This window comes from Pimephales promelas, chromosome 4, assembly GCF_988280905.1.
Source record: "Pimephales promelas chromosome 4, fPimPro1.hap1.1, whole genome shotgun sequence".
Taxonomy (NCBI): domain Eukaryota; kingdom Metazoa; phylum Chordata; class Actinopteri; order Cypriniformes; family Leuciscidae; genus Pimephales; species Pimephales promelas.
The window spans coordinates 27,404,986-27,432,047 of NC_142772.1; the positions used below are offsets into that span (position 1 = coordinate 27,404,986).

Genomic DNA, 27,062 nt, shown 5'->3' on the forward strand with positions numbered 1-27,062 from the left:
TTTAAGGCTCAATTTAGTCCTGGAGTTGCTAGATAGTCTTCCTCCAGTAAATTTACACGTGGCTTTTCTGGTAATTTAATATTATATACCACGTGATGTTGATGTAAAAGAATCACTACAATTTTTTATTGAACAGTTCAAAAGAGACGATTTGCGAAAATCAGAAGTCCTCACTATGTAATGTGTTTGATTCGTGCTGCCTGGTGCTAAGCTCCGCCCTCGACTACCCGTACTGGTTGTGCTCTCCTCGGCGCTGTTTAGGGTGAGTGAGTGTATACTGCAGTCGGTGTGGGACGGGCGTACAGCAGCACAGCGGCTCTGGATGGTGAATTCCACGGATGAAGAAATTATTCTGCCCACCACTCTGGGAATTTTGAACACGACAGCTGATAATCACGTTATCATTAAGCGGTGTGAGGAGGACTCTGGAGATAGATAGAGAGTTTACGGTTCCCGCAGCTGACGCGCAAGTTGTTGTCAGTCTCGCAGGTTAGTGAGTGAGTTTGGGTTAGAGTTAGCTAGCTGATACGCTAGCCTTATACGATTTTAAATTCATCGAAGCTTGTATATATTTTGTGTCATGGCTCTGCGAGCGAGAGCTCTGTATGACTTCAATTCAGAAAATCCGGGGGAGATATCAGTGAAGGAGCACGAGATTGTAACTCTGTACAGCGAGCAGGACATTGAGGGCTGGCTGGAGGGGGCGAACAGTAGAGGGGATAGGGGGCTTCTCCCTGCGTCCTACGTCGAGGTATTGAGGAATGACACCGTCTCGTCTTTTAACAACAACTCTCGATATGCCAACATTCCCACTGGTGGTTTTGACTTAAAAAAACAGACTCAAGAGAGCTACAACAGTGCACCATCAGCACCCAGCTTCACTGCCTACCCTGCTCTACCTCAACAACAACATCCAGGGACCCCCGCCAGTGATGATGATTGGGATGATGACTGGGACGATCACTCGTCCGTTGCTGACGAACCAGGGATTGTTAGTGGAGGATACGGGAATTATGAAGGTAACGGACCCTCTAGCTACAGCATCTCCACATCCTCCATGCCTAGAGGTGTACAGCAAGGCAAAAGTTCAGCCACGGTCAGCAGAAATCTGAACAGGTTCTCTACTTTTGTGAAGTCAGGCGGTGAGGCATTCGTCCTGGGGGAAGCATCCGGCTTTGTGAAGGATGGGGATAAAATTTGTGTGGTAATGGGTCAGTACGGTCCAGAGTGGCAGGAAAACCCTTACCCATTCACTTGCACTATTGATGATCCCACCAAGCAAACGAAGTTCAAAGGCATGAAAAGTTACATTTCCTACAAGCTGACGGCAACCCACACGCAGAGTCAGGTCAACAGAAGATATAAGCATTTTGATTGGCTCTATGCACGGTTAGTGGAGAAATTTCCTGTCATTTCAGTGCCACACATTCCTGAAAAACAAGCCACCGGTCGCTTTGAAGAAGACTTCATTTCTAAAAGGAGAAGAGGGCTGTTATGGTGGATGAATCATATGACCAGCCACCCTGTACTGGCCCGGTGTGATGTTTTCCAGCACTTCCTCACCTGCTCCAGCACAGACGAAAAGTCTTGGAAGCAAGGGAAGAGAAAAGCAGAGAAGGATGAGATGGTCGGTGCTAATTTCTTCCTCACCATCAGCACTCCAGCAGCCCCTCTTGACCTGCAAGACGTCGAAAACAGGATTGATGGATTCAAGGCCTTCTCCAAGAAAATGGATGACAGCGTGATCCAAGTCAATGCCACGCTTAACGAATTTGCAAGGAAGCAGATAGCTGGGTTCAAGAAAGAGTATCAGAAAGTGGGACAGTCTTTTAAGTATCTAAGTCAAGCATTTGAGATGGACCAGCAGTCATACTCGGTCGGTTTGAACCAAGCAATTGCGTACACAGGAGAAGCTTACGAAGTTATTGGAGACTACTTTGTGGAGCAGCCTAAACAGGACGTGGACCCTGTGATGGATTTGTTAGCCCTGTACCAAGGACACCTTACCAACTACCCTGATATCATCCATGTTCAGAAAGGTAATCATTTACTCATTTATTTATTTGTATCATCTTTGAAATATGCATGAAACTGTGTTGTTCAGCTAGATCAGTGGGCATTGAACATAGCAGGGTCATTTGCTCTCAGAAGTTTGCTTTGCTTGACTGATTTGTTTGCATTGAAGTGCCACAAATTCACTGGCTGTTCTGGTTTCATCAGACTGCTGAGTCACATGGGGTTGAGCTGTTGCTGTAGTGTTGTGTGTGTTTTTCCTCTGGTCTGTAAATCAGCCACATACGATGACAAAGACTGAAACTATTGACGTACTGAATTGTTTGGAAGGTTGACTGGAATGCAATCATTCAGTCAATTGTTGTGCATTGATTTGAGCATGGATGTTATTGTTTAGAGAGTGGTGCATTCTAGCTTAGTGACACATTTCTGACACGTACTCCACCCAAAAATGAAAATTCTGTCATCATTTACTCGCCCTAGTGTTGTTTCAAACCTGTATGAGTGTCTTTCTTCTGCTGAACACAAAGGAAGATATTTTGAAGAACGATTGGAACCAATCAGTTGTTTGGCACCATTTATTTATATAGTAGAAAAAAAAATACTATGGAAGTCAATGGTGCCCCACATCTGTTTGGTTATAATGTGCTTGATTGTGTATTATAAAACAAAAGTCACTTTTTTTCAGATCAAAAGGTGCATATTCATTTTTCATCGGGAATTATGATGAGACTCGTTTATCATTTTCATCATGATGCTCCAGAATGCAAATAACACCCTCAGAGGATGTGGGAAGTGCAGCAATCACACCTTCTGCTGTTCGATTAACTGCTTGAATATTTATGACGCTTATTATCATTTGCAGATACATGTGAGACTTTAGGCTCTCAAATTCTAGGTTGAGATTATTTTTTTAGATGGACTCCCTTTTTTAATGGAGCCACTAGCTTTATAATGTAGGTCTTGCATAGCTTGCAATGATCACTTAACATGAATTTTTCAATCAAGACTTTTTTTTCTTTAAGACCGGATTGCTTGTAATATTTCTTTTTTGTACTGTGTTCTCTAAATTTCATTGCAGTTACATCATGTACTTATGCAAAGTGTAGTAGTCATCATGATTTAAACGAAACAGTCGAACCCAGCGGAAAGACTTCATTTTGAAATGACTAAAAATGATCAAATATACAACACAGTTCAAAAGTTTAGGACCAGTAAGAAATTAATACATTTATTCAATTAATACTAGAGCCCGACCCATAAAGGATTTTGAAGGCCGATACCGATACAAATATTTTTGGGTTTTAAAATCCGCTATTCCGATATATCGGCCGATATGTTATTTATTTATTGATTTATTTTAAACTGGACATGATAGTCACAATTTTTGTCATGCTTATTCGAGTTAAGAGAACTGATGGGGATGTTCTTTTAATTGTTATTCAAGCAATGTATGTCTCGTGACCAACTCAATGAGTGTTGCCAACAGGGACGGTGTAGAATGCCCTCTGGTGGACAAACTATACTACTCCAACACTCATGACATGGTTGAAGCGTGTTTCTTCGTCCGTTTTTATTTTATTTTTGAAATATTCATTTATGTAAGGGTTAATGCCCGACAAGGTGTCCATTATCAGGTTTTAATGGACGACGGCGAGGCGTGAACCGGCCGACGCGAAGTCCATTAAAACCTGACAATGGACACCTCAAAGGGCATTAACCCGCTTATACCATGGTCACTTGCCAAATAAAACATTTTTAAAACATTAGCTGCTAGTTTATATTTTAATTAGGCGAAATCTAGTTTTTACAAATAATAACTTGGGTGGTTTATTTAGCAACCGGAGATATTTATAGTCCGCTCAGCTTGTAGAACCCTTCAGGTTCAAAAATGCGTTTTTTTTTCATGAAACACAAAGGTAAGCATAGTTATTTTTTTATTTTTTTTTACACATAAAACAATTAATCAAACAGGCTTCTTAGGCTTGAAACGCTGTACTCTCCTCCTGCCTTGGTTGTCTGGACTGCTGCGTAAAACTCCCGCATTGTCTCATTCAGAGCAGCAGTGGTGGAATTTTCTTTGTGACGTTTCTCCGTTTTATTTACATTTTTTCTTTCTTCAACTGCATCCCAGTCATCAAAGTTGTCATATTCTCCATAAATGTTAAAAGAAAGAACGAAGTCGCTCATTGTTGTATTAGTAGGCTATGTAATATCTAACTAACGTTAGATGTTTGTTTTGATAGAGCAAATTGTTAACGGATACTTTGAATGCCTGTTGCTATGGTTACTCACAGCTGTTGTGGGCAGCGCATTTATTTATTAATTTCAAATGGTAAACAGGCATTTTCACCAGAACTACTTTACTAGGTGTCCTCTATCACTTTTAAACGGACACCCTGCAGCCAATCAGAAACCTCCGTGAAGTTGGCACCCCATAAAACGAAATAATCTCCAAAACTATGCCAATGGTTTGTGCTGTATTTGTGCTGATTTGTGCCGTAAAAACGAACATTTGTGCTGGTTTGGAGTTTGAGATATTGATGATTATTTTTTTGGTTGTGTTACGTCACTCTCCACCCCATATCGTTCAAATCGCTCCAAACCAGTGTCATTCGTTTGTGCTCTGTTTGTGCTGGTTTGTGCCGTTAAAACAAACATTGTATCCATTTTCCTTTCGCAGATATAGCAAATTTAATTCGGGAGCTGTGACGTCATTCTCCACCCCATTTCTTCTGAATCGCACACAAAATGTGTCTTTCGTTTGTGCTTGGTTTGTGCTGATTTGTGCCGTTAAAATTAACATGGTATCTATATCCCCTCCTTTAGAAATATCAAATATAATTCGGGTCAGTGACGTCACTCTCCACCCCACCTCGTCTAAATCGCACCAAACCGGTGTCGTTTGTTTGTGCTCGATTTGTGCCGGTTTGTGCCATTGAAAGAAACATTGCAACTACGATCCCCTCTTAAACATATTTTAAAAAAAAAACTTTTTAAGCTGTTACATAACTCTCCACCCCATTTGTTCTAAATCGTTGCAAAACTGTGACGTTTGTTTGTGCTCAACTTGTGCCGGTTTGTGCCGTTACGATGAACATTGTGTATTTTTCCCCTCCTTAGAAATAAAACATTGGATTCGGGACAGTGACGTCACTCTCCACCCCACCTCGTCTAAATCGCCCCAAAACGGTGCCTTTTGTTTGTGCTCGATTTGTGCTGTTTTGTGCCGTAGAAAGAACCATAATAAATTATACAATTCTTCAGATATCCCAAAATCTTTGGAGGAGTACTGATGAGTGACGTCACGAAAGCAAGCCGCGCTCTCCATCTCGTCTACAAACCTGTCTGGTGCGTTTGTGCTCGCACAGGGCCGCGGCTGCTGTCATTGTTCCTTTCTTCCTCTTTAGATACGGAAATGTTTTGGTCTAGATTTGTGCTAGATATTGACATTTGGTCTTTATAAAATCTCCAATGCACTATGAAATATTAATGTAGCCCAATACCCTGGCTCAAGCCTACGTGTGACTGATGCTGTAATTTTGTCCAATAAAAAAAAATAAAAATTAATAAAAAAAGTTGTGTACTGTCTTAAGTTTTCTGAATACTAAAGGCTTCAGTTTACAGACATTTCATTACAGACACAAGTCTTTCTGCCCCCTTAAAAACATTTGTTTACCCTAAGCACTGCATGGGAAAACAAAACAGGAAAAGGCATCTGGCTGTGAAAAAGGTAAGCATGTGCTCTGAGATAAAATACTAAAAAAGTACTAAAATAATCAGTGCTGGTCAATAAAATTTACAGGATAATTTGAACAAATAAGAAATTGACAGACGTCAAAGATGTGAAACCTTTTATTAATTTTGGGCCATCAGCTATCATGTATCATGTCCAAATGATCCTCCATTTGTCATATTAATAAGAGTAGACCTAGATTCTTATGCCATGCCATAAAATACATTAAGTTATTAGTTAAGATATGTACAGCAATGCACATTTCATGGCAAAAAGCTTGATGTTATGCAGAGGAAATTACAAAAAGCAATATACAAGTGGCATCTGTTCCATTTAATCCTCTGTGAAGTCATATAATTAACTTTACAAATGTGAACAGACTAAAATCTAACAAATTCACAGAAAAGATTGTCACCCATCCTGTACTGGCCAAGTTCAGTTATTGAGTTATCAGCTACTTTTCATATAACTTGAGAATGTGTTGTCTTTTCATGCTCTTTTGTAATGATTTAGTTGATTTAATTCACCAAAGGATTATAAGTAAATCTTTTTCTGAACTCATTGACTAGGTGATCCATGTGATTGGATTTAAAGAGTAACAGAAAACAATGACTTTGAGATGAGATTTTTACTGAAACATTGAAAATTCTGTATGTTCTTTAAAGCCACCGAATGATGGATTCTCTAGTTATAAAAAAAGTTGCAATATCCAAACACGACCAATATAGGATGGATGACAAGATGTTCTAAGGTAAATCTAATTGAATGACCTCAGAACAATTGGACTATACACATATAAATTGCATAGCCCATATGTTTTTATTTCAGCCATCATTAACTTGAACTGATTTTGAAAAAAAAGATACAGTTTAAGTGAATGGCGACTAAGTCACTCCCTATATATATATATATATATATATATATATGAAGAGTTCAGATGCAAAAGCCTCTATGTGCCATTTGAACTTTTCTTCTAGAATGATCATTTTTATCAAGCCTGTATATTTAAGTTCAGTAATTTCACTTAAATTGCAATGAAGATTGCCTATTAATTGTCATTTAAGTTAAATTACAGAACTTAAATATACAATCTTGATAAAAATGATCATTCTAGGAGAACATTTCAAATGGCACTTAGAGGCTTTTGCATCTGAACTCTTCATATATATATATATATATATATACATATATACGCATACATACTTGTTACCAACAGGTTACATGCTTATTCAAACCACAGTAATATATATATATATATATATATACACACACACACACACACGAGGTAGTTAATTTGGCCCAACTACTTTATTAAAAACTACATTAAACATAATTCCTGTTTTGATCAGATGCCTAGGAAACCAGCCTGTGGACGTGATGACATCATCAAAGTCATCAGTGCTGCAAAGGAACAGATTATTACAGGAACAAACATAGCAGTTCCCACAGAAAAGGTGTGGGCAGATTTAAGCAAACAACTAAATAACAAAGTTTCACCAAAGAACCTTTATACTATTGTGAAGACAAATAGGCACAATATATGGCAAATCCTTGAGCTAAGCAAAATCGACACAGATACCCAAGATCAAGGTCCAAACAGTGACAACTCACAAGAAAGCTCAGCAGATTTTCATTCAGCAGTGTCAAAGGCAGACAAAAGTCAATGCTACGACATTACATTTGAGATCAGTCTCTCTCATCAGAGATGGGTGGAAATCTGGCCTGAAAAGGTTGATTACAATGACAAAAGAGAATACACCATCCTGAAACGTGGTGCATGGACACACGTCTTGTATGAAGAGATATGGAAAAATATCAAGACCTCATGCACTCTTAGATTCAGAAGGGCAAAAATGTATCCAAATAATGCATCTCACTACATAGACATAATTGGGAACTGCACCGAGTGTGACGCACAATTGTCTATAACAGCAGAGAACATGCCAGTGGACAATGAACCAGTTGTGCTTCAATGCATAATCCGTAATGTTGATGAAAGTCTCCATACTGGCAAAGCAAAACGGAAGTTATCAGGGGATCTGAGAACACGTGTCTCTAAAGAACTCTGGGAAGGCCGAAAACCAGCACATGTATGGCGAGCAGCTGAGGCTTACAAAATGATGGATGTTGGTGACCCAGAGCCTAGCCACCTGCCAAATCTGGCAACATTAAGAAAAGCCAAACAAGAGATGGGTGACAAAGAACTTGGAGACAAAGACCCAATCATGTCATTGCATCTACTAAAATACAGTGTACCCCACAACGGAAGCATTCATGACATAGGCCTTGACAGGTTTTTTTGCCATTATTGGACCCCATCTCAGATGCAAGTGTATCAAATGAAATCCAAGTACTCTGGCTCATTTGTGAGTTTTGATGCAACAGGTACAGTTGTGAAAAGACTGAGAAGACCCTGTGGCAATTCTGGACATGTCTTCCTGTATCAAGGAGTTTTGTGTTCACAGGGAGATCATATTCCAGTAGTGCAAATGCTATCAGAGAGCCACACCATCAATTCTATTGCCAACTGGCTCACGGAATGGCAACGAGCAGGTGCTGCTGTGCCCAAAGAGGCGGTCTGTGATTTCTCCTTGGCTTTGCTTGGAGCACTGGTTAAAGCCTTCACTCCTTACCCAGACCTGAAAACATACATCAATCAGTGCTTTGGAGTGCTGGCAAGGAAACCCGAAGACTCAAAGCTACCACCTTGCTTCATCAGAGTAGATGTTGCACACTGCATCAAGCTCATTAGCCGGTGGGAATGCCTAAGACAAAGAGGAAACAGAGTTAGAGAATTCTATCTACGAGCCATGGCACAACTTTTACAGTCTGATACACTGGAAGATGCAAGAGAGCTCATTCATTCCATTGCAGTTGTTGCCTTCAGTGAATCAGAAGGAAACGATGACAAAGGTTTACCTGTTGCCTCGGAAACATGCAAAGCACAATTAAAGAGACGATTTGCAGAGGGAGTCTTGCCATGTGTCACTGAAGATGATCATTCAACAGAGGTGACGGGAGTCGAGGAGACACTCCCCACAGATCTGAAAACATGGGTTACAGAAATCTGTGAAGAAAGTAAGATGATTGCCGCACATCATGGTGACAGAGACAATCTTCATTTCCTTCCAGAGCTTGTCCCAAATATGATAAGAATGGCATGCTACCTACCCCTTTGGACAGCTGTGATGGTTCCACACTTCAAAAGCGTACACAACACAGCAAGCTCTGCAAATGTTGAGGCTGAATTTAAAAACATAAAACATGGCCTTTTCAAACATGAAAGCCTCCCCATCCGACTTGACCGTTTTGTCATACGCCACCTTGAGTTTCTTGAGGGAAACATGAGGATTTCATCTGCACCGGTGAACACAGAGCACATTGAGACAAAGAATCAGAAGACAAAAAGTGCCCACAGTGAGCAGGACACAGAAGTTAGGCAACAATTAGTGGAGGAAGACCCTGTTGAAAACTGGAAAGGTCTCGGTGTTCCTCCAAAAAAGCGACTGTCCTACCTGACCCCTTGCTCTGAGTGGTTGCATGCAGACATAAACCTGAAAAGAAAAAATACAAGAATTCATGTCTTGAAAAATGGCAACTACCAGGCTAATAAGCCCATCATGGTAGACAAAATGCTTGTAAGTGTAAATAATACCTGTGCCTTTGATTCCTTTTGCCAGTGCCTTTGCTCGGCATTCTGTGACAGCGGATCATTCTGTCATTATCTCGACAAAGAGCACTCAAAATCTGAAATGTTTGATTTGGTAAAGACCATAGTCACAAAAGGAGTTGGAAAAGATGCTTACGCAAAGAGGGCAAAAATGCTGTTGGATACATTTCAGTGTGTTCATCTAAAATCAGGTGTGAGGCAGGTCAATGCGGATTGCAATGTTGCTAACATAATTGAATCAACAATGAAGCAAATGCCAAGTGCAACACTTACAGCTGAGTGCTCTTCTCCATACTGCAGCCGAAATACCAAATCTTCAAGAACCATCTATCTCCTACCAGTCAATGTAGATATTCTACAAACTGGTGGACTGAAAAGCCTCCAAGCAGCACTGGAAGATGGGCTACATCTCAACAGGTCCAAGTGTCTGAAGCCACTGAAATCCCCCCAAGAGTGTCCAGATAGCTGGAAAATTAATGATGATCAATCAATGAAATTCCTCTGCAATGGCTCTGTCACACACAGATGCATACCTGGACAACTACTGTGCATTGAAACAAGTGATACTAACCATCCACTGTCTGAAATCCCTGTCGACATGGAGCTAGACAATCAGCGGTTCACTTTGCGAGGGGTTGTTGCATTCATTCCAGGACCAACCAGGAAATCTCTTGGACATTACGTGGCTTACTGTAGGAGAAACTCTTTTGCCTGGGAGAAATATGATGACCTGTGTGACCATGTAAAAACAGTCTCAGCAAAAACCAAAATACAACCCCATGTGATGTTGTTCACAAAGGAGGACTAAAACCATTGATAAATGGACAATTTCTTGGACTGGTCTCTGCAGAAATTAGTTCATAATCAATAAGAGAATGGTCTATATTGTTTTTCTATTTAATCTACATTATCTATATTCACATTATTCCTGTTTTAACAGTTCCATGATTTCTTGAACAGAAGTTATATATTTCTTTAGTAAATGTTCTGTTCTGTTATTTGTACCCAGATCTATTCATTTTAACACTTCTCTTGAAAACAGTTTTGTAGTTCTCTTATTTTATGGTTCATTAAAAAAAATATTTGTAAATTCTTCACAGAAACCGCTCTGTTATTTTTACATTCATCTTTGCATTTAAAAGGAAACCAGTTTGGATATGTTGTCTGCTCAGCTGAGAGAGAATGAGAATGAGAAACTTTAACCAGGTGGTTTGCTGGTATTAAATGAATACTCTTCACCCACACAATGAATACAATCTCGTCTTTCTTTGTTTAGTGCGGTGAAATGACTGGGAAGATGTTAAACCAGCTAAGAACAGCAAACTAACAAGTAACAGCCCTTCGATTAGTTGCTTTAAAAACATTTTAAACAAACAGAAACACTGCTCACATGTCTTTGGTTCACGTTCTCCTTCAGAGAATGATACAATTCTCTGATAATTTTATCATATTCAATATAGGCCGAGGCCTAGATATGGCCAAGATAATAGCCTACACGTATAAAACTAGCCTAAACTTTCATCTGATAAATAATGCTCGATTTGAATAAAAAAAACATAATAGGCTAACAAAGGAGATTATTATTACAAAGTTTTAAAAAAACTGACACACGTGCATTTTTAAGTGATTCGGGTCACTCAATCACATACCGTTTTTTTTTTTATCTTGAGCTTGACGAAGTCTCCGTATCTAAAGAGGAAGAAAGGAACAATGACAGCAGCCGCGGCCCTGTGCGAGCACAAACGCACCAGACAGGTTTGTAGACGAGATGGAGAGCGCGGCTTGCTTTCGTGACGTCACTCATCAGTACTCCTCCAAAGATTTTGGGATATCTGAAGAATTGTATAATTTATTATGGTTCTTTCTACGGCACAAAACAGCACAAATCGAGCACAAACAAAAGGCACCGTTTTGGGGCGATTTAGACGAGGTGGGGTGGAGAGTGACGTCACTGTCCCGAATCCAATGTTTTATTTCTAAGGAGGGGAAAAATACACAATGTTCATCGTAACGGCACAAACCGGCACAAATTGAGCACAAACAAACGTCACAGTTTTGCAACGATTTAGAACAAATGGGGTGGAGAGTTATGTAACAGCTTAAAAAGTTTTTTTTTTTAAATATGTTTAAGAGGGGATCGTAGTTGCAATGTTTCTTTCAATGGCACAAACCGGCACAAATCGAGCACAAACAAACGACACCGGTTTGGTGCGATTTAGACGAGGTGGGGTGGAGAGTGACGTCACTGCCCCGAATTATATTTGATATTTCTAAAGGAGGGGATATAGATACCATGTTAATTTTAACGGCACAAATCAGCACAAACCAAGCACAAACGAAAGACACATTTTGTGTGCGATTCAGAAGAAATGGGGTGGAGAATGACGTCACAGCTCCCGAATTAAATTTGCTATATCTGCGAAAGGAAAATGGATACAATGTTTGTTTTAACGGCACAAACCAGCACAAACAGAGCACAAACGAATGACACTGGTTTGGAGCGATTTGAACGATATGGGGTGGAGAGTGACGTAACACAACCAAAAAAATAATCATCAATATCTCAAACTCCAAACCAGCACAAATGTTCGTTTTTACGGCACAAATCAGCACAAATACAGCACAAACCATTGGCATAGTTTTGGAGATTATTTCGTTTTATGGGGTGCCAACTTCACGGAGGTCAATCACAATCGAGTATTCACCCAGACCATGGTATCCACAAGTTTCCGAGGGGCGCTCCTGTAAAAAATAAAGTGGGTGAAACTTCCGGTGAGGCGGCGGAAGTAGCATTCCAATGGTATTTTGTGTGTTAGTTAGCGAAGAGGCTAGCTGTTTTTCGGAGAATTATTTTACTATTTAAAGACGCAAATCTTTATGAGAGATGTCGTTACGGAGCTCAGAGACAACATGTGCTGTTTGCGGTTGTATGTATAACCGGACTAAACCTCCCAAAAGACGACGAATCTTCCTGTGTACATTTGTTTAAATTCTTAATATTCTATCAAATTTTATTAGCATGTGTTTGGATGTTCTCTACTGATGTTACACTAAACTCAGGATCAAAGCCTGTGTTGACAGAATACCAAATGTGCCAGTGTATTCAAGTAGCACATTCATTTATAATTTTGAATAAACTCCAAAGCACAATGACTAAGTGTGTATTTTTTATTTTAATTGTTTGTCAGCTCGCACAACTGTCTGTCACCATGCCTTGATAAGTATTGATTATTAATAATGTTATTATAATACTGCCAATCAACTACTGCGGAGGGTTAAGGTACTGTTATTTCACCCTTTTTAATTTCGTTGAGGTTGTGTTCCCACATCGTTAGCTAGTTTGGATCGCTATAACTTGAATGACTGTCAACTATTGAATGAATGAGTGTCAAGCATGTCAAATCGTGCTTTGTTTACTTCAAAACGGAAGTCGCGCCCACTTTTGACGCAAGGCCTCATGGGGCGTAGGAAACTTGTGGGTAACGGCCATTATAACTGCCGATACCGATTGTTTGGAAAATGCCCAATATCGGCCGATAATATAAGTAAGTGTGCATTAAATTGATCAAAAGTGACAATAAAGACATTTGTAATGTAATGAATTTTTTTTCACAAAAATATTTAACAGCACAGCTGATTTCAACACTGATAAGAAATGTTACTAGAGCAACAAATCAGATCATATTTGAATGATTTCTGAAGTATCACGTAACACTGAAGACTGGAGTAATAATGTTTGTGACTTTTATGCACATTGTCTTGTATGTTTTCAGAAAATGACTTTGACAGATAGGCAACACTGAATTTTACAAGCTGTTTCGACAGTCCACATTTATGTGGCTTCTCGTAACCACAACAAATAGACTTTATTAAAGCCCATAGAGATTGTCTATGTGCTTAGCTTTCATGGTAGCAGTGTACATTCATATGTCTGCCATTTCCTTATGGGAAATCAGCTAATGATTTGATCATATGTTCACAACAAAATTTAAAAAGTAGCCTAAATTTAGATGTATTTTTATAACTGTTTAATGAGGTACAGACTGGTGCTGCAGACACACCACGTTCGCTGCTTTGGAAAAATTTAAATGATGTTTCGTAATTCCAGCAGGGAGGCCTCAGTCTGTGACCGATCCAGCCGACTGTCTAGGATTTAGGTCACCTGCATCTGGCTGAAGCCCATATGCCATGAGCACTTGCCAGAGGTGTAATGTATATTTAGTAAATTCTTATTGTCCCTGTCACCATACAATTTTAGCATGGAAGAAACAGCCTTATTATAGGTGTGTGAGTGCTGTGAGAAATGTCATCTTTTCTGCATTCTGTCTGTGGTTTTGCACACAATGTCACAGTTAACAATTGCAACTGTGAGCAGTGGGCATTAGATGGAACATCTACAGGTTCTGAAGAAACGATCATCCAGACTTCGAATGAGTCAGTAGAAAACTATGAGCAAAGCTGTTCTCTTTCCATCACCACTGTGACAGAGTAAATACTGACATGTTCTCCGATTACAATGTCTGATGGCAAACAAAAAGAGACCCCCCTGAGTAGGGGGGCATATTCTAAACACTTCCTGTCTCATGATCTCCTCATAGACATTTAGACATCTGTCTTTCATAAGAAAAAATGACAATTTTGGCTTTGAATTTCAGTCATAGCTGCATTTTGACAGTTTAGTTTAGTTGTAGACAGTAATAATTATCATGGTGATATGAAAATCAATACCATAAAACAACTTCACCTCAGAAATTATGCCCAAAATATTCTACAACCACAACATCTCAGTAAACAACAGATGAAAGCTTATGATTTGCGTTCACCTCTGTAATTCAACATAATGCATTTGCAGTTTTACCTTTCTTTTTTTAGTAAGATGATCATATTTCAAGGCCATCATGATATCCACAGGGATAAATGAAAGGTCTGCTGTGTTTTTGATCAAATACACATGAGCACAGCATGTATTGATTCGTGTCACTATAGCCCCCATTAGCAATGGATGTGAAGAGCCATTAGTGAACATACTGACGTTTGTATTTAAATGGTTGGACCCTTTTTTCCATTGCTTTTCTGTGATTTGCATTGAAACATTTTGAAGTATATGTGGTTCTTTAGACAATGAGAGGAAATAATGACTCAAATGTGATGTGGTTAACTGCGGAAGTTAGCGCTGTGCTTAAACCCTTAACCAACCACTGAATGGCTATCTGACTGTCTGTCTCTCATTATCTGTTTGACACATTTCCAGTATTGTGTTAGAGACATGTCTAATGTTATCTCTAGTATATTCAAGGGGAAGTCTGAAAGACTTTTAATGTTGTTCAACTTGTGTTTTCTCTCTCCCATGAAACAAGATTTGAGATGTCCTGTAGTGTGCTATATTCCAAGTCTTCTGAAGCCAAAAGATAGATTAGAGAGGGTTGTGCGTTTCAATCTGCACAACATCTCTCTCCCCCCACCCACCCCACACAGACAAGTGTGGGTTTTTTTTTAACATTGTATTTATTGGGTTTTTTTTCTTTTCTTCAAAGACAAGTGTGTTTTGAACGTATCTTCTAAAACTAAAAGTATTTTATCTTACACTTAAACTCCATGATTATTTTAGGTTGAAGTTGTTTAAGTGTTTGTCTGATACACTTTGTGACCCGTGTACAAGTATAATTTGGGCAGTCCGATCGAGTCATACTTTCCTGAGATAATTTTCTTGAAACTGAAAATGATGTCATTATACCCACCCTTTTTTTCTGTGGAACACAAAATGAGTAGGCTAATTGTTTATTTCTTTTTCATACTACACAAATTCATGGTGAGCAGAACCATTCAAAAGTATCTCTTGTATTTACATCTTAGTCTCTTTCTCTTATATGCTCACCAAAGCTGCATTTATTTGATCAGGAACCTAGTAAAACAGTAATATTATTACAATTTACAATAACTATTTTCTATTTTAATATATTTTAAAATGTAATTTATTCCTGTGATGGCAAAGCTGTCACATGATCCTTCAGAAATCATACTAATATGCGGTTTTGATGTTCAATACTATTTCCTTGTCCGAAAACTTCCTTGTTAGTCCAAAATCAGCTTTTATTGTTTCCAGGCCCAGTGAATGACATGTCCTGGAATGTACCTGTTTATGATGTATTAAGGTAGTGAATGGCCTCCTCAGCAGAAGAAATTCAACTTAGAAAGTCAACGCCCACTGGCTTTAGTGAGATGAGAGAGAGAAGAGCTCATCGTCACTCACTGGCCTAAGTTAACAGTGAGAGTGTAAGTAGTAATAGTAAAAACATGCTAAAAGTTTTTTAGAGAGTTCCACATGTAATACTAGCTATTTCTTATGCAAAACTTTTAGCCAATCACAGCAGTGGCCGTTTACACTGAAGTTTCACACAGACACACCCCTTCAAACAGTTCAAATCTGTTAGGCTATATGAAAAAAATGCCTTTTATTTCTGATCAGTCAGGCCTCGTTTACACTGCATGGTTCAAGTGACCCAAATCCGATTTTTTCCTGTCATGTGGCACAGATCGGATATGACCGCTGAACGTGTAAGCAGGAAAAAAAACGCATGGATTCTGATTTTCTCAGATCGGATTCAGGCCTCATTCATATGACACATATCATATCATATACCACATTCATATCACACAGTGGAGCAATGCGGCGGTTTCGTGTCTTTTGAGTGTTTGGGGTGAAGAGTGCAGGCAAAAATGCAGGATTTTTACAGAAATAAATCCGTTTTTGAAGACATTTCACAAGATACGAGGCATCGTTTTAAGTGCTCGTGGCTAGAGCCTCTCCTCTTTTTTTTCTCCGCCGTTCGAGACCAATGTTTTGATGACTTATTTAAATATTGTGGAAAGAAAACACTGGCTAATTTTATTCGCATCTGCATCCATTGAATTTCGTGCTGTTTTGCTTAATTTCCCGGGTCAGAACGTCTGCATTTGGTAGTTTCAGCAGTGTATAGTGTAAATGCAAAAATCGGATATGGGTCACTTTTACAAGATGATGTAAGCAGGTCGTCCAAAAAATCGGATGTAGTCAGAAAATCGGATTTGGGCATCAAGACCTGCAGTGTAAATGCAGCCTTAGTCATGCGGGTGATTTTGTGTTGTGGCGGGTAAACTCACTTCACCTACCGGCCACCGTGGTGGGTAAAAAAAATAGCATACTGTTTCACCCGGACGGCGGACACTTTTTGAGGAGGCGCACTTCTTCCGTCGACTTTTACTGTCTATGGACTCTGTGAGGAAAGAAAACTTGGGAGCGCGAGAGGTGGTTTGCCGTCCAAAGGGAGAGCTAACCACGAGCGCATGGTGTATTTTTAGGGTGGGGTAGCTCTTGTGTCGTAAAGTGCTAGCCGCACGAATATCTACCCGCGCGCTGCTTCCATTGAGGCTTGAGTGCGAGAGGTGGGAGCTAACCGCGAGCGCATGATGTAAATATGACAGAACAGGCATACCCAAAAACTTCAAATAATAGCCCGGGCTTTTATTTTCACAAATCGTCAAACTGCTGCACCGGCTTGTATTTGAGACAGGCCTTTATTTACCCAAACCTGTCGCCACATCATGCGTGTAAAAGAGACAGGCGTCTATTTGGGACTTGGCTATTATTTGAAGTTTTACAGCAACCTCCAGCATCCGGGTCAGTTTTTTGTTTAATCTACCCTATTAATTTAACGAAATGTATATCAGTTCATGGTTTTTGTGCATTAGAGAGAAAGAGAAAATGTCAGTATTTCATTGGGACTTGAGATTAAATAAAATGGTTAAGTATTGTAGATCTTGTAGTATTAATTTTTCACATGCAGTTACACATTGTCGGTTAAAAACAAGAAAGTATAACTGGTAAAAGCATTGAGTGGCTGGTAGATTTTGTAATCCACCAGCCGTCGCGCTCAAGCCACAGTGATGAAGGTAATTTCCATCCCTGGTCATGACTCATGACCGAAAGTGTCTAATTGTTACCTTCTTCACTGTCACTGCTGTTTTCAGGGAAGATGATTATTAGAGTCATAAAATTCAGCCACCATAGAAGAGACAGCAGCTTCTGAAATGAGCTGAATGCTGAAATTCATTGGTCTCCATTTATTTGCTGAAGTACTAGCAAATGTCTTGTAATTCACAGCGGGTGACTTTTGTATTTTCCTTAATGCCCATGAATCTAATGGTGCCGTTCCAAAGAAAATTGGACTTTCTCTCACGTTGTCACTTTTTTGCCTGTGATCTGCATTTGCCTTTTGATTTGTTTAAAAAGCCCAAAAATTGAATCTGCCATTAATTTTTAATCAGATCAAAGTCCCATGCAAAAAGTCATGATCCAGATCTGTGTAATATGTTCAGGGGTGTCAGTAAGGGACTTGTTCTCTAGTTGCAGTTCACTGGCAGGACTGCATGTGTTGTGTAATAGGATATTACGTAATGCTTGAAGAGGTTCTGCAGCAGCAAGCTTTAGGGGCTCAGTTGAGTGCAGATTCCCACATGTGTCTCCGCCTTCCTGGTTGGTTTGCCCTATGTGGTTTTCGAATGTTTTAATACTCATTGTTTTATGTTTGATAGCTTCGAAAATATGCAGTGATGTATGGAATAACTTGATAAAGTAGATGAAAATACATTTAAGTGGAACTTGTGCAGCACCTATCTTTTCTAAAAAAATGTCTTGCATCCCACAGCATCTACTGTTTCACATCAACATACAGTTAACACCACTTGATACAAAAAACACATATAAGTATGTAAATACATACTTAATATTTGCTAAAATTTCACCCCTCCACAATGGACTGCAATCTTGCAACGCTGTCATCTCAAAATCCAATCAATTTCTGATGAATAGATCCAAGTTCAACCTTATTTTATTTTTTATTTTTATTTTTTTCAATAATCCGCTATGTGCATCACAATACGAACAGAAAGATCTGTCTCTACTTGATTCATTTAAATTTTTAAGCAGTGTTAATTGTCGAAAATGTAATGTTTAGATGTGTCCTGATTCTCACAGTTCTGGTTCTGTGTAAATACTCATTGCTATGTAAATAGGGATTTATTTTAAAACACTTTCTGTTGAATAGCCTGTATGTCAGGAAATGTCAAAGGGAACAAACTTTGTCCGTGGCAAAAACAACACAGTCCAATGTAAATAATGTCTGCAAATTAGTGTTGTGCTGAGACTCAGTCAGCTGATGATGGAAAACATCTGATGCAAAAATAACCAAATGTGTTGCGTTCTATTCAAAGTAACGATTCACAGATTTAAAAGCAGTGTCGATCCCCAACGTGGGCTGTCTGAAATCTCTCACTTGCCTGCTGTTTTTCATCATTGACCTGCATTCTTGTCTTCCTTGAATGCACTTTGTCTTTATCTTGAGTGCTCTTTTGAACTGCATTTGTGAGAGTCGGTGTGTTCGTGGGAGCATGTGTGTGTGTGTGTGTATGAGGAATTTCAGTGATCTGGGTTACTTACTTTGGCCAGAAGGCAGATAGTGTGGAGTTTGGGGGGATGGGACTTTTGGGAATGTCTTCCATCATGTTTCTCCTCACAAGGAGGGAAGTCAGCCATCTGTGCTTAATACTTCACTGATACACTCAAGGCTTTCAGAGAGAGGATAATTATGTCATGAGATCTGAAATAATACACCTTGTTACAGACTCAATATCTTTTATTTGTGCTGCATTTGAGAGAAGCTTGAACTGGAAAAAGTTTGTGCGGAATCATAGAGTAGGGTTATTTTAGTCTTGAAAATGTCACTAGTTTTTTCATTTTTGTCCTTTTTTCAATTTCACAGTTTTCTTTTGTATTTTGTATTATTGTTTTTTTCAGCTTTACCTCACAGATTGTTATATGCACAAAACACTGCAGTATATCACAAAACTGCATCACCTGTATTTACCATTCAAAGTTTTTATTGCACAAATGCACAACTATTCATATTGTATCATTCACATTTATAGTTTCGATTCAGTCTCATTTTTATTTTTATGTTAGTTTCATCTCTAGTTATTGTCTTAGTATTTGCATTTTTTCTAAATACATGTCAGCTCTGTCATCTTTACCACACACTACCGTTTAAAATTTGGGGTCAGTAAGATTTTTTTTAAATGTTTTTGAAAGAAGCATCCTATACCACCAAGGCTGCATTTATATGATCATAAGTACAGTAACAAAACGGACTTGCAGTTAGAAGTTCATTTCTTTCGTCCTAAAGTGGAAAATGGTGTGTAATAATGACTATGGCTGTTATTATGTCAAGTCACTCGATGTGACACTTAATAGAGTTTATTCTTGTTTCCTGTCATTGTAATATGAATCAGGTTGCTGGGGAAAGCAATGTCTTTGACGTTCGCTGATATTGCTGAATGCTTTATTATAGTCAGTTGATTGAACATCATGGCATTCTGCGGTCAAATATTTTTGGAATGAAATTGGCAATCTGCATAGCTGAGCTTGTTTTTATATCTCTTGTATCATATCTCTCTTTAAATATTTAATGACCTTTTTTATGGTAATGTGACCTTTTTTTCCCTTGTCATTTCCACTAAGATAAAAGAAGCCCTGTCTATCACTAGTGCTGATAAAGCAAACATTTTACCAATCTGGCACAACCGTACAGAGGAAAACATGTGATTTTACTGCATTTTAACTTCCATGTTCTATGAGTTTGCAAGACTTTTGCAACAATGGCCGAGCTGCACGCAGCTGCCACATATATCTCATTACTCATTCACTTTACTTCCTCTTGTAGATAAAAGCTCCAGAACAAAAGATAGCCTAATCAACATTCATTTCAAACAAACATTTAGAAGAATCAGCTGTTGTGAAATCAATTTTATTTTGTACTTATATGGAGCTTGATGGCCTTCTACATGGCTATTGTCTAAAGCCAATATAGAAGCAATCTCTCTTATCTAGCATGCTCAGTTGAGGGGTGGGTTCCATTGGACAATATGTGTGCTGCGAAGTGGATTTAAAAGGGTATTTCGCCATCTTAGTGAGATTCCAGTTCTGAAGCAGGCTGACAAAGGTTGCAAGTCAACTATCATTACAGGTTAAATGAGATCAAAAGACAAATTACATTTATTTTATATTAAACATTGCAATTTATAAAAGTAGATTATGGCATCAAACCTTAAACTCCTTTAATGGGGGGGGTTGACTGCTTTTTTTCTTTGCATGATTGTGTCTATGGGGTGCAATATAACATGTATTCTTTTTTAAAAAGTCTTATTTTTCATAAACTTCACCTTTATTGTCAGCCGCGCTCTCCTCAGTCCTCGAATGAGCGGTTGACTTCCTGATTCTATGAAACCACTCCCTCAGAAACAGGCAGTGGGCTCAGATTGGTTAGTTTGGGCCGGTGTGTTGTGATTGGCTAAACTGTCGCTCACGTTGTCTGGAAGGTTAACGCCCATTACCTTTATGGGCGAAACGTGCCTGCGCTCTTGTCTATTCATGTCGTAACTACAGTATCAGTTTGAGGCAGAATCAGACCGAGAAAGCGGCGATAAAGAGAGTCCAGCAGAACCTCACCACATACGGCTCTTACTAAACGTTTCTGAATGATAATTTACTACATTTTTTAACTTTATACATGTTTGTTTAACACAATAGCATCTGACTGGCAACGACAGCAACTGACTGGCTACTAATGTTAAACACAAACAGCGTTGGCAAGTTTACATTCTTGATCAGATCGAAAATAACTTCATAAAACATATATACATGAAAAATACGTTTAAATCATTAGTACTTATACAAAATTCAGGTCCATCATGTTTGTACGCGTTTGTCGTAGACACAAAATAGCATAACTAGTAGCCGAGTGGCTATAAAGCCAGCACTGTCATTTGAAAAAAAAAATAAAACACAAGGCTACGTCTGGAATTAAACATGCAAATACATTTAAAATGATGAAGTCTTAGCCTACTTACAGGTTGTGGCCCAACAACTGCTGCCTCGGGTTTTAAAGTTGGAACTGCTTCATGTTTTAGTAACAGTTTCTTGTTGAATCCGGTGTTGAATTCGTGGAGATTCTGGAAGCTGTCTTCCGTAAAATGCGAAGCACAGAGAGCTAAATTACGATTGTCATTTTCAGGAACATAATCAAACATAAATTGTATCCATTGTTGACGAAGTACAGCGTCCGTGGGAAGCCCGAACACAGAAGACCTGACAGCTGGGTGAACATAACACACTCGACGAGCCGCAGAAATATGATCATGCCCTTTTTTGCATATTCCGGAGGGAGGGGTTGATGTAAATGTGTGGGTTAGCGTCGTGTGACGTCTAAAACCCAGCTGTAGTCCCAATTGATTTGTTTTTGTAGGCAATATACTTCCTGATTTTTAAAAGACGATATCTCTGCTTACACTGAACTTTCAGCGCTGCAACTTTGCAGATACTGTTCATGCACCAACAGCAACATTACACACTATTTAAAATGAAAAAAGTGAAATCGCAATCAACCCCCACTTTAATATGCTCATTGCAGGGTGGGTGTTGTGAATGAACGTATTTTGTGAAGTGAACTTTAACAGATCCCATTCTCAGGGAGTAGGCAGCATTGAACACTGTGTAGGGACCCTGTCAGTCGGGGGGCACCGCAGGTCATGGTGCTCTTTGCTAAAGAGCTGATGGTCTGAATCGTTAACTCCAACTCTCCCACCATCTAGCTTTAAAAGAAATTACAAGGATTCGTCACTCTGGGTCACAAGACCACAAACTATTAAATTACTTCCTTGAAGTCTCTAATGGACATTTGGAGGGACCCTTCGTGAAGGGATTCAGTTGTTCACTTTCATTTGGGCTGGAATTGGGAACACCAGATTCATCTCATCAGCTCATTAGTACAGACTACAAGAATTGGGTGTGTCTGATGAGGGAGACATCCAAAATGTGCTTTGGTGGGGGTCCCCAGGACAGGTTTGAGAAGCACTGGTCTAAAGCAAAGGCATAGCCCAAATTTACAAGAAATTGCTGAAGTAAACAATCTGAATTGAAATAAGCAGCAAATTACAAGCAATAGAAACACAGTAGAACAAAGTTATATATTGCGCTTAAGTTTTTCATGTAGGTCTGTTAAAGTAAGAAATACAACAAATATAAATACATAAAAATAATTATACACAGCACACATACATACATTATGTAAACACAAAGTTTTATATTGGATGCGATTAATCACAATTAATCTTTGCACAGACTTAATATATATATTCAATATGCTGCTGTCACTTTAATAAGGCAGTATGCACAGATCCAGTATAATGACGCATACATTTTATATTGATACGGTTGATTTTGTCTCAACAGACGGTTTACGTGAATACTCTCCAAGGCAGACATTTCAAATGCAATAAGCCACACAAGAGAACTTCATTTGAGTTCTCACACACTGAGGTGACTTTCAGACCTGGCGTTGGCATACCAGTACCGGATTCAGTATTTCTTGCATGGTTTGTTGTGCTTTTAATAACTTATGAAGTCCATTCCACTCTTAACTTTCTCTTTCACTGATGTTTTATTTGCGCTCGTATATATTTACTCCTTACCTCCTTTGACGTGCTCTTGCACCTCCCCACACCTTGAAAATCCATACATTCGCCTATGATTTATACATCAAAATAGTAGCCTGATAATTATATCATAAAAGTGATATCCTGGTCATACCATATTGCTCTTTTCAAAACATGTTTTTACAACAGCCACATCCATGCAGAAGAACAGACAAGTCTAACCTCTGGAGCTATTCGTCATAACTTCTCTCTTGACTGAATCTGAGTTAATATTTAGTCTCATCCTGGTTCTGCTTTCTCCGCAGGTGCTCTGACGAAGGTGAAGGAAAGCCAGAAGCACGTAGAGGAAGGGAAGATGGAAAGCCTGCATGCGGACGGCATCAGGGAACGCTGCAACATCATCTCTTTCGCCACGCTGGCTGAGATCCAGCACTTCCACCAGACTCGAGTGCGGGACTTCAAGTCCCAGATGCAGCATTACCTCCAGCAGCAGATCAGCTTCTTCCAGAAGATCACAGGCAAGCTAGAGGAGGCGCTTCAGAAGTATGACGATGCATAAATGAACCACATTTCAATTGGACTGACAGAGCTTTACCTTGCCCAGACAAGAGTCTGGTGAGGGTTAGCCAGCCCCTAGCAATATATGACAAACCAAGAGTCTAAGATTTATGAAATCTATCCCCATACAATGAGTGTCCATTAGAAGGAACTGAACTTTTTTGGGGAAAGCATTTAGTGAGATGGCGATAAACGTCTAGTCTGGACTGTGTTTTCCTATGTGAAACTGCTGAGGAGGACGGAGACACAAAGAACATGGCTACTAATGTCATATTTTAAACAGTGTTCTTCACACAGACGAATTAAATATTAATATGACTTGAGGGGTTTGTATGGCTCCTCTCTGCCACCTTTTAAACACTCGAGACCCTCTTAGCCGTTCTTAGATGTTTACATACCCTACAGAGCCGCTGTCATCACTGTTGTGCCTTTCGATCTCGTCTTGTTGGTATTTTTATAATTTCTTAAAAAGAACTATATATTATTCTTATTCTGAAAATTGTTTTTACAAAGTTTGATGTTATTATCTTAATTATGTTATCTTAAAAGTCACCCCTGCTTAAAATGGCAGGACGAAGGAGTAGCAGGCTCATGTTTTGAGATAAGTGTGGGAGTAGCTTGTCGCAATGCTCTAATTGGATATCCCATCTGATTTGCCCCCAAACAGAATGTGCATTTGGGGGAAAAACATAGTGGTAGACAATTGAGCAGGCAGGCACATACATTTCTTTCTTTTTTCTTTTTTTTTTTTCTTTTTTTTTTTTTCTCAAATGTGATGTAAACAGGAAGCACAGCACACTCAGGATAACATGAGTTCATTTTGGACATTTCTGCCTACCAGTTTTTTGGCTTATGACATTTCTCAAAACTTACAGTCAGAGAATACAGCTTATTTTCTACTCCAGATTTCTACTTATGAACCACACCTAGATGTTCTGAAATATTGAAGAAGATTACAAATGAATTGTTCACCTAATTGCTTGTTGCATTGTATATATTTTGTAGCACATGTATTTAGAGGTAGGCCCATTCAAACACCACATGAACATATTTTGATCGACTGAAAGTAGTTTCTATATAATCAATGGCAACAAGATGTCTGTTTGCTGTTACTTGTCTTGATCGTATCCTGTGCAGGCATTGTGAAAAGGAGAACAGATGCAAATAGAAACACAAAACGGGTTTCTTAAAAGGGCTGCACGATATTGAAGTAAAATGCGATATTGGATATGCAATACAAAACTGCTTTGTGTAAAATCATCTTTGATTTATATATTTAAAAACTGAAAATGATATAACTAATAAATGTTTCATGTTCTTTTCCTGAAAAGAAAGCATCACTACAACTTTTTAAAATGAACAGCATTTTAGCATTACATAAAAGGTAGCGTCACAAAATAAAAATGTCATTTTAACATCAAACAAACAAAAAAAAGCTGTTTAAAACCAGCAACTCTGAATCAACCTGAATCCTTAACATCAAAAACATCCAGGTAAACGTAAACCCCTAACTAAACTGGGGTGGACGATTTGTTTTTTTTATTATCTTAGTTATTAAAAATAAAAACAAAGAGGTTTGCAAAATTATGTACAACATGACAAATACAATAAAACAAAGATACAAATTAAATAAACAGTGCTTTAAATTTTTCAGGTTGGCCAACATATTATTACATAAGTAAGAAACAATACAGGAAATGAATAATCAAATGTAAAAATAAAACACTGCAGTATTCAAATGAATTAAACATACACTGATTCATATTGAAGCTATAAAATGTCCTCATTTAAGAGCAGTAAGTGATTTCTTTTCTTTTTTTTTTCTTTTGTTGTTTGACAGACAGCAGAAGGTATACTGTATTAGGCTCCTGTCACTTTAAGACCTAATGATCCAATTGACATGTATCGGATTTCTTTCCCATTTGTTTACATTCACTTAATGCAGACTGTGTTTGCATGAATACTCGCCCAGACAGGCATTATGACATAACTGTGCCGATTCAACTGCAATAAGCCAATAAGAGAACTGAATTTGCCATCACTGTGCGAGCATTTCAATTGTGCTTCAGTCTTGACCTAAAATTGACTTTAAGCAACATTTTGAAGTACCCTATTAAAATCATTCAGATATCCCATATGCATATTGCAATATATTGTGCAGCCCTAATTCATTTGCAATCTTTACATTTGTTGTTTTCTTTTCCCTTTTTTTTCAGTATATCTAGCCGACATTGATTCAAGTGTTGTGCTGAAGGGAAGAGGAAACCTTTTAAGCGTCTTGTAACTAGTGTTGAAGCATGAAAAATGTGAAAGTGGATGCAGATGTTTATTTGTCAACACTTGTGAAATATATCAACCCTATATTTTCACATTGTACATGATAATAACAAAGACACTTGTGATTGTTAGTTTGCATCAGCAATAAAAACACTTCAAATCTTGTTTACCACAACAAACACCTGTTATGTCCTAAGAAAAATCTTTTACCAACATTGTTTACAATCTCTATAGGATATGGGTATTTCATGAACTTTCAAGAAACGACTACTTTTAAAACTAGTTAAAAATAATGTAAACAAAATCTTTTTACTCCTTATATTATGCAGGCTATATTTAGGACCTAATAGTCATTAAGCAAATATACTGTATGTTGAGTTCATTTAAATGTATAAATAAAAATTATTGACAAAACATTATTTCATATTTATAATTTAATATAAAATATACTTATTCTTACATGTATAAAGAAATGTGAAGCTAAAATCTAAGGTTCTGGACATTATTTACCGTATTCTACCCATTTTAAACTTAAGTCAGTAACAATACGTATGGGGATTACTGAGAGTCAACAGTGATTTTTTCTGTTTGTGTTGTGGGTAATGAGAGGAGCGTTCACAGTGAATGGTGACAAATGCCTTTTTCAAGGCCAAAGCCGTGGGAACGCAGCCTGTTTGCCAGACCTGCTTGCTCTTCTAGTTGGCCCGGGCACAGCCGCTTTCCTCAGCGCTGGCTGTAAACACTGAAGCGCACTCTGCTTTCAGCGGGACGGGTCTCCGGGAGGTGTGCCAAACAAGTCTCCTACTGCCAACCATGGGCTATCCTGTCTCAAATGGCGCTTTTCCACTGCATAGTACGGTACGGTTCGGTTCGGTACGGCTCACTTTTGCGCTTTTCCACTGCATGGTACAGTACGGTTCGCTTCGGTACGGCTCACTTGTGGTGCTTTTCCACTGCACGGTACGGTACAGTACGGTTCGCTTCGGGTCGCTTTAAATGGTACCTGGTCTGTTGAGGTTCCAAGCGTACCGTACCGGTACTAAAATGTGACGTGAAACACTGCAGATCACTGATTGGTCAGACAGAATCGTCACTACCAGCGTCACTACTAGCGTCATTGGATTTGCGACACGAGACACTTTTTTAGCAGTATTTTGTTTTGCTGCCATCAGCCTCATTTTAAACACATTTTTTCGTCTAGCAGTTAAAAACAACCACATACCGAGAATCAGGAACACCATCCCTCAATAGTCTCCATTGTTCCTGTGTTGTGGGTTTGAAAAT

At 38.8% G+C, this 27,062-nt stretch overlaps 1 protein-coding gene and 1 long non-coding RNA gene across 4 annotated transcripts; one reads left to right on the forward strand and one right to left on the reverse strand.

Annotated features, from left to right (window-relative positions):
• Positions 1-245: 245 nt before the first annotated feature.
• Positions 246-25,942, forward strand: snx18a (sorting nexin 18a). The gene is made up of 2 exons (XM_039650034.2): positions 246-2,039; positions 23,249-25,942. The coding sequence occupies exons 1-2, from the start codon at positions 581-583 to the stop codon at positions 23,500-23,502; spliced, it is 1,713 nt and encodes a 570-aa protein (XP_039505968.1). The 5' UTR covers positions 246-580; the 3' UTR covers positions 23,503-25,942.
• On the reverse strand, positions 7,021-12,105 carry LOC148981715 (uncharacterized). Of its 3 annotated transcripts, XR_016168326.1 has the most exons (8): positions 11,069-12,105; positions 9,991-10,149; positions 9,693-9,884; positions 9,405-9,496; positions 9,265-9,303; positions 8,921-9,106; positions 8,669-8,793; positions 7,021-8,514 (listed from the first exon to the last, which is right to left on the reverse strand). It is a non-coding gene; the product is annotated as an uncharacterized LOC148981715 (long non-coding RNA). The 3 variants fall into 3 exon arrangements; XR_016168325.1 differs by lacking the exon at positions 11,069-12,105 and having other exon boundaries at positions 9,991-11,059; XR_016168327.1 differs by lacking the exon at positions 11,069-12,105 and having other exon boundaries at positions 8,669-8,816; positions 9,991-11,059.
• Positions 25,943-27,062: the final 1,120 nt, after the last annotated feature.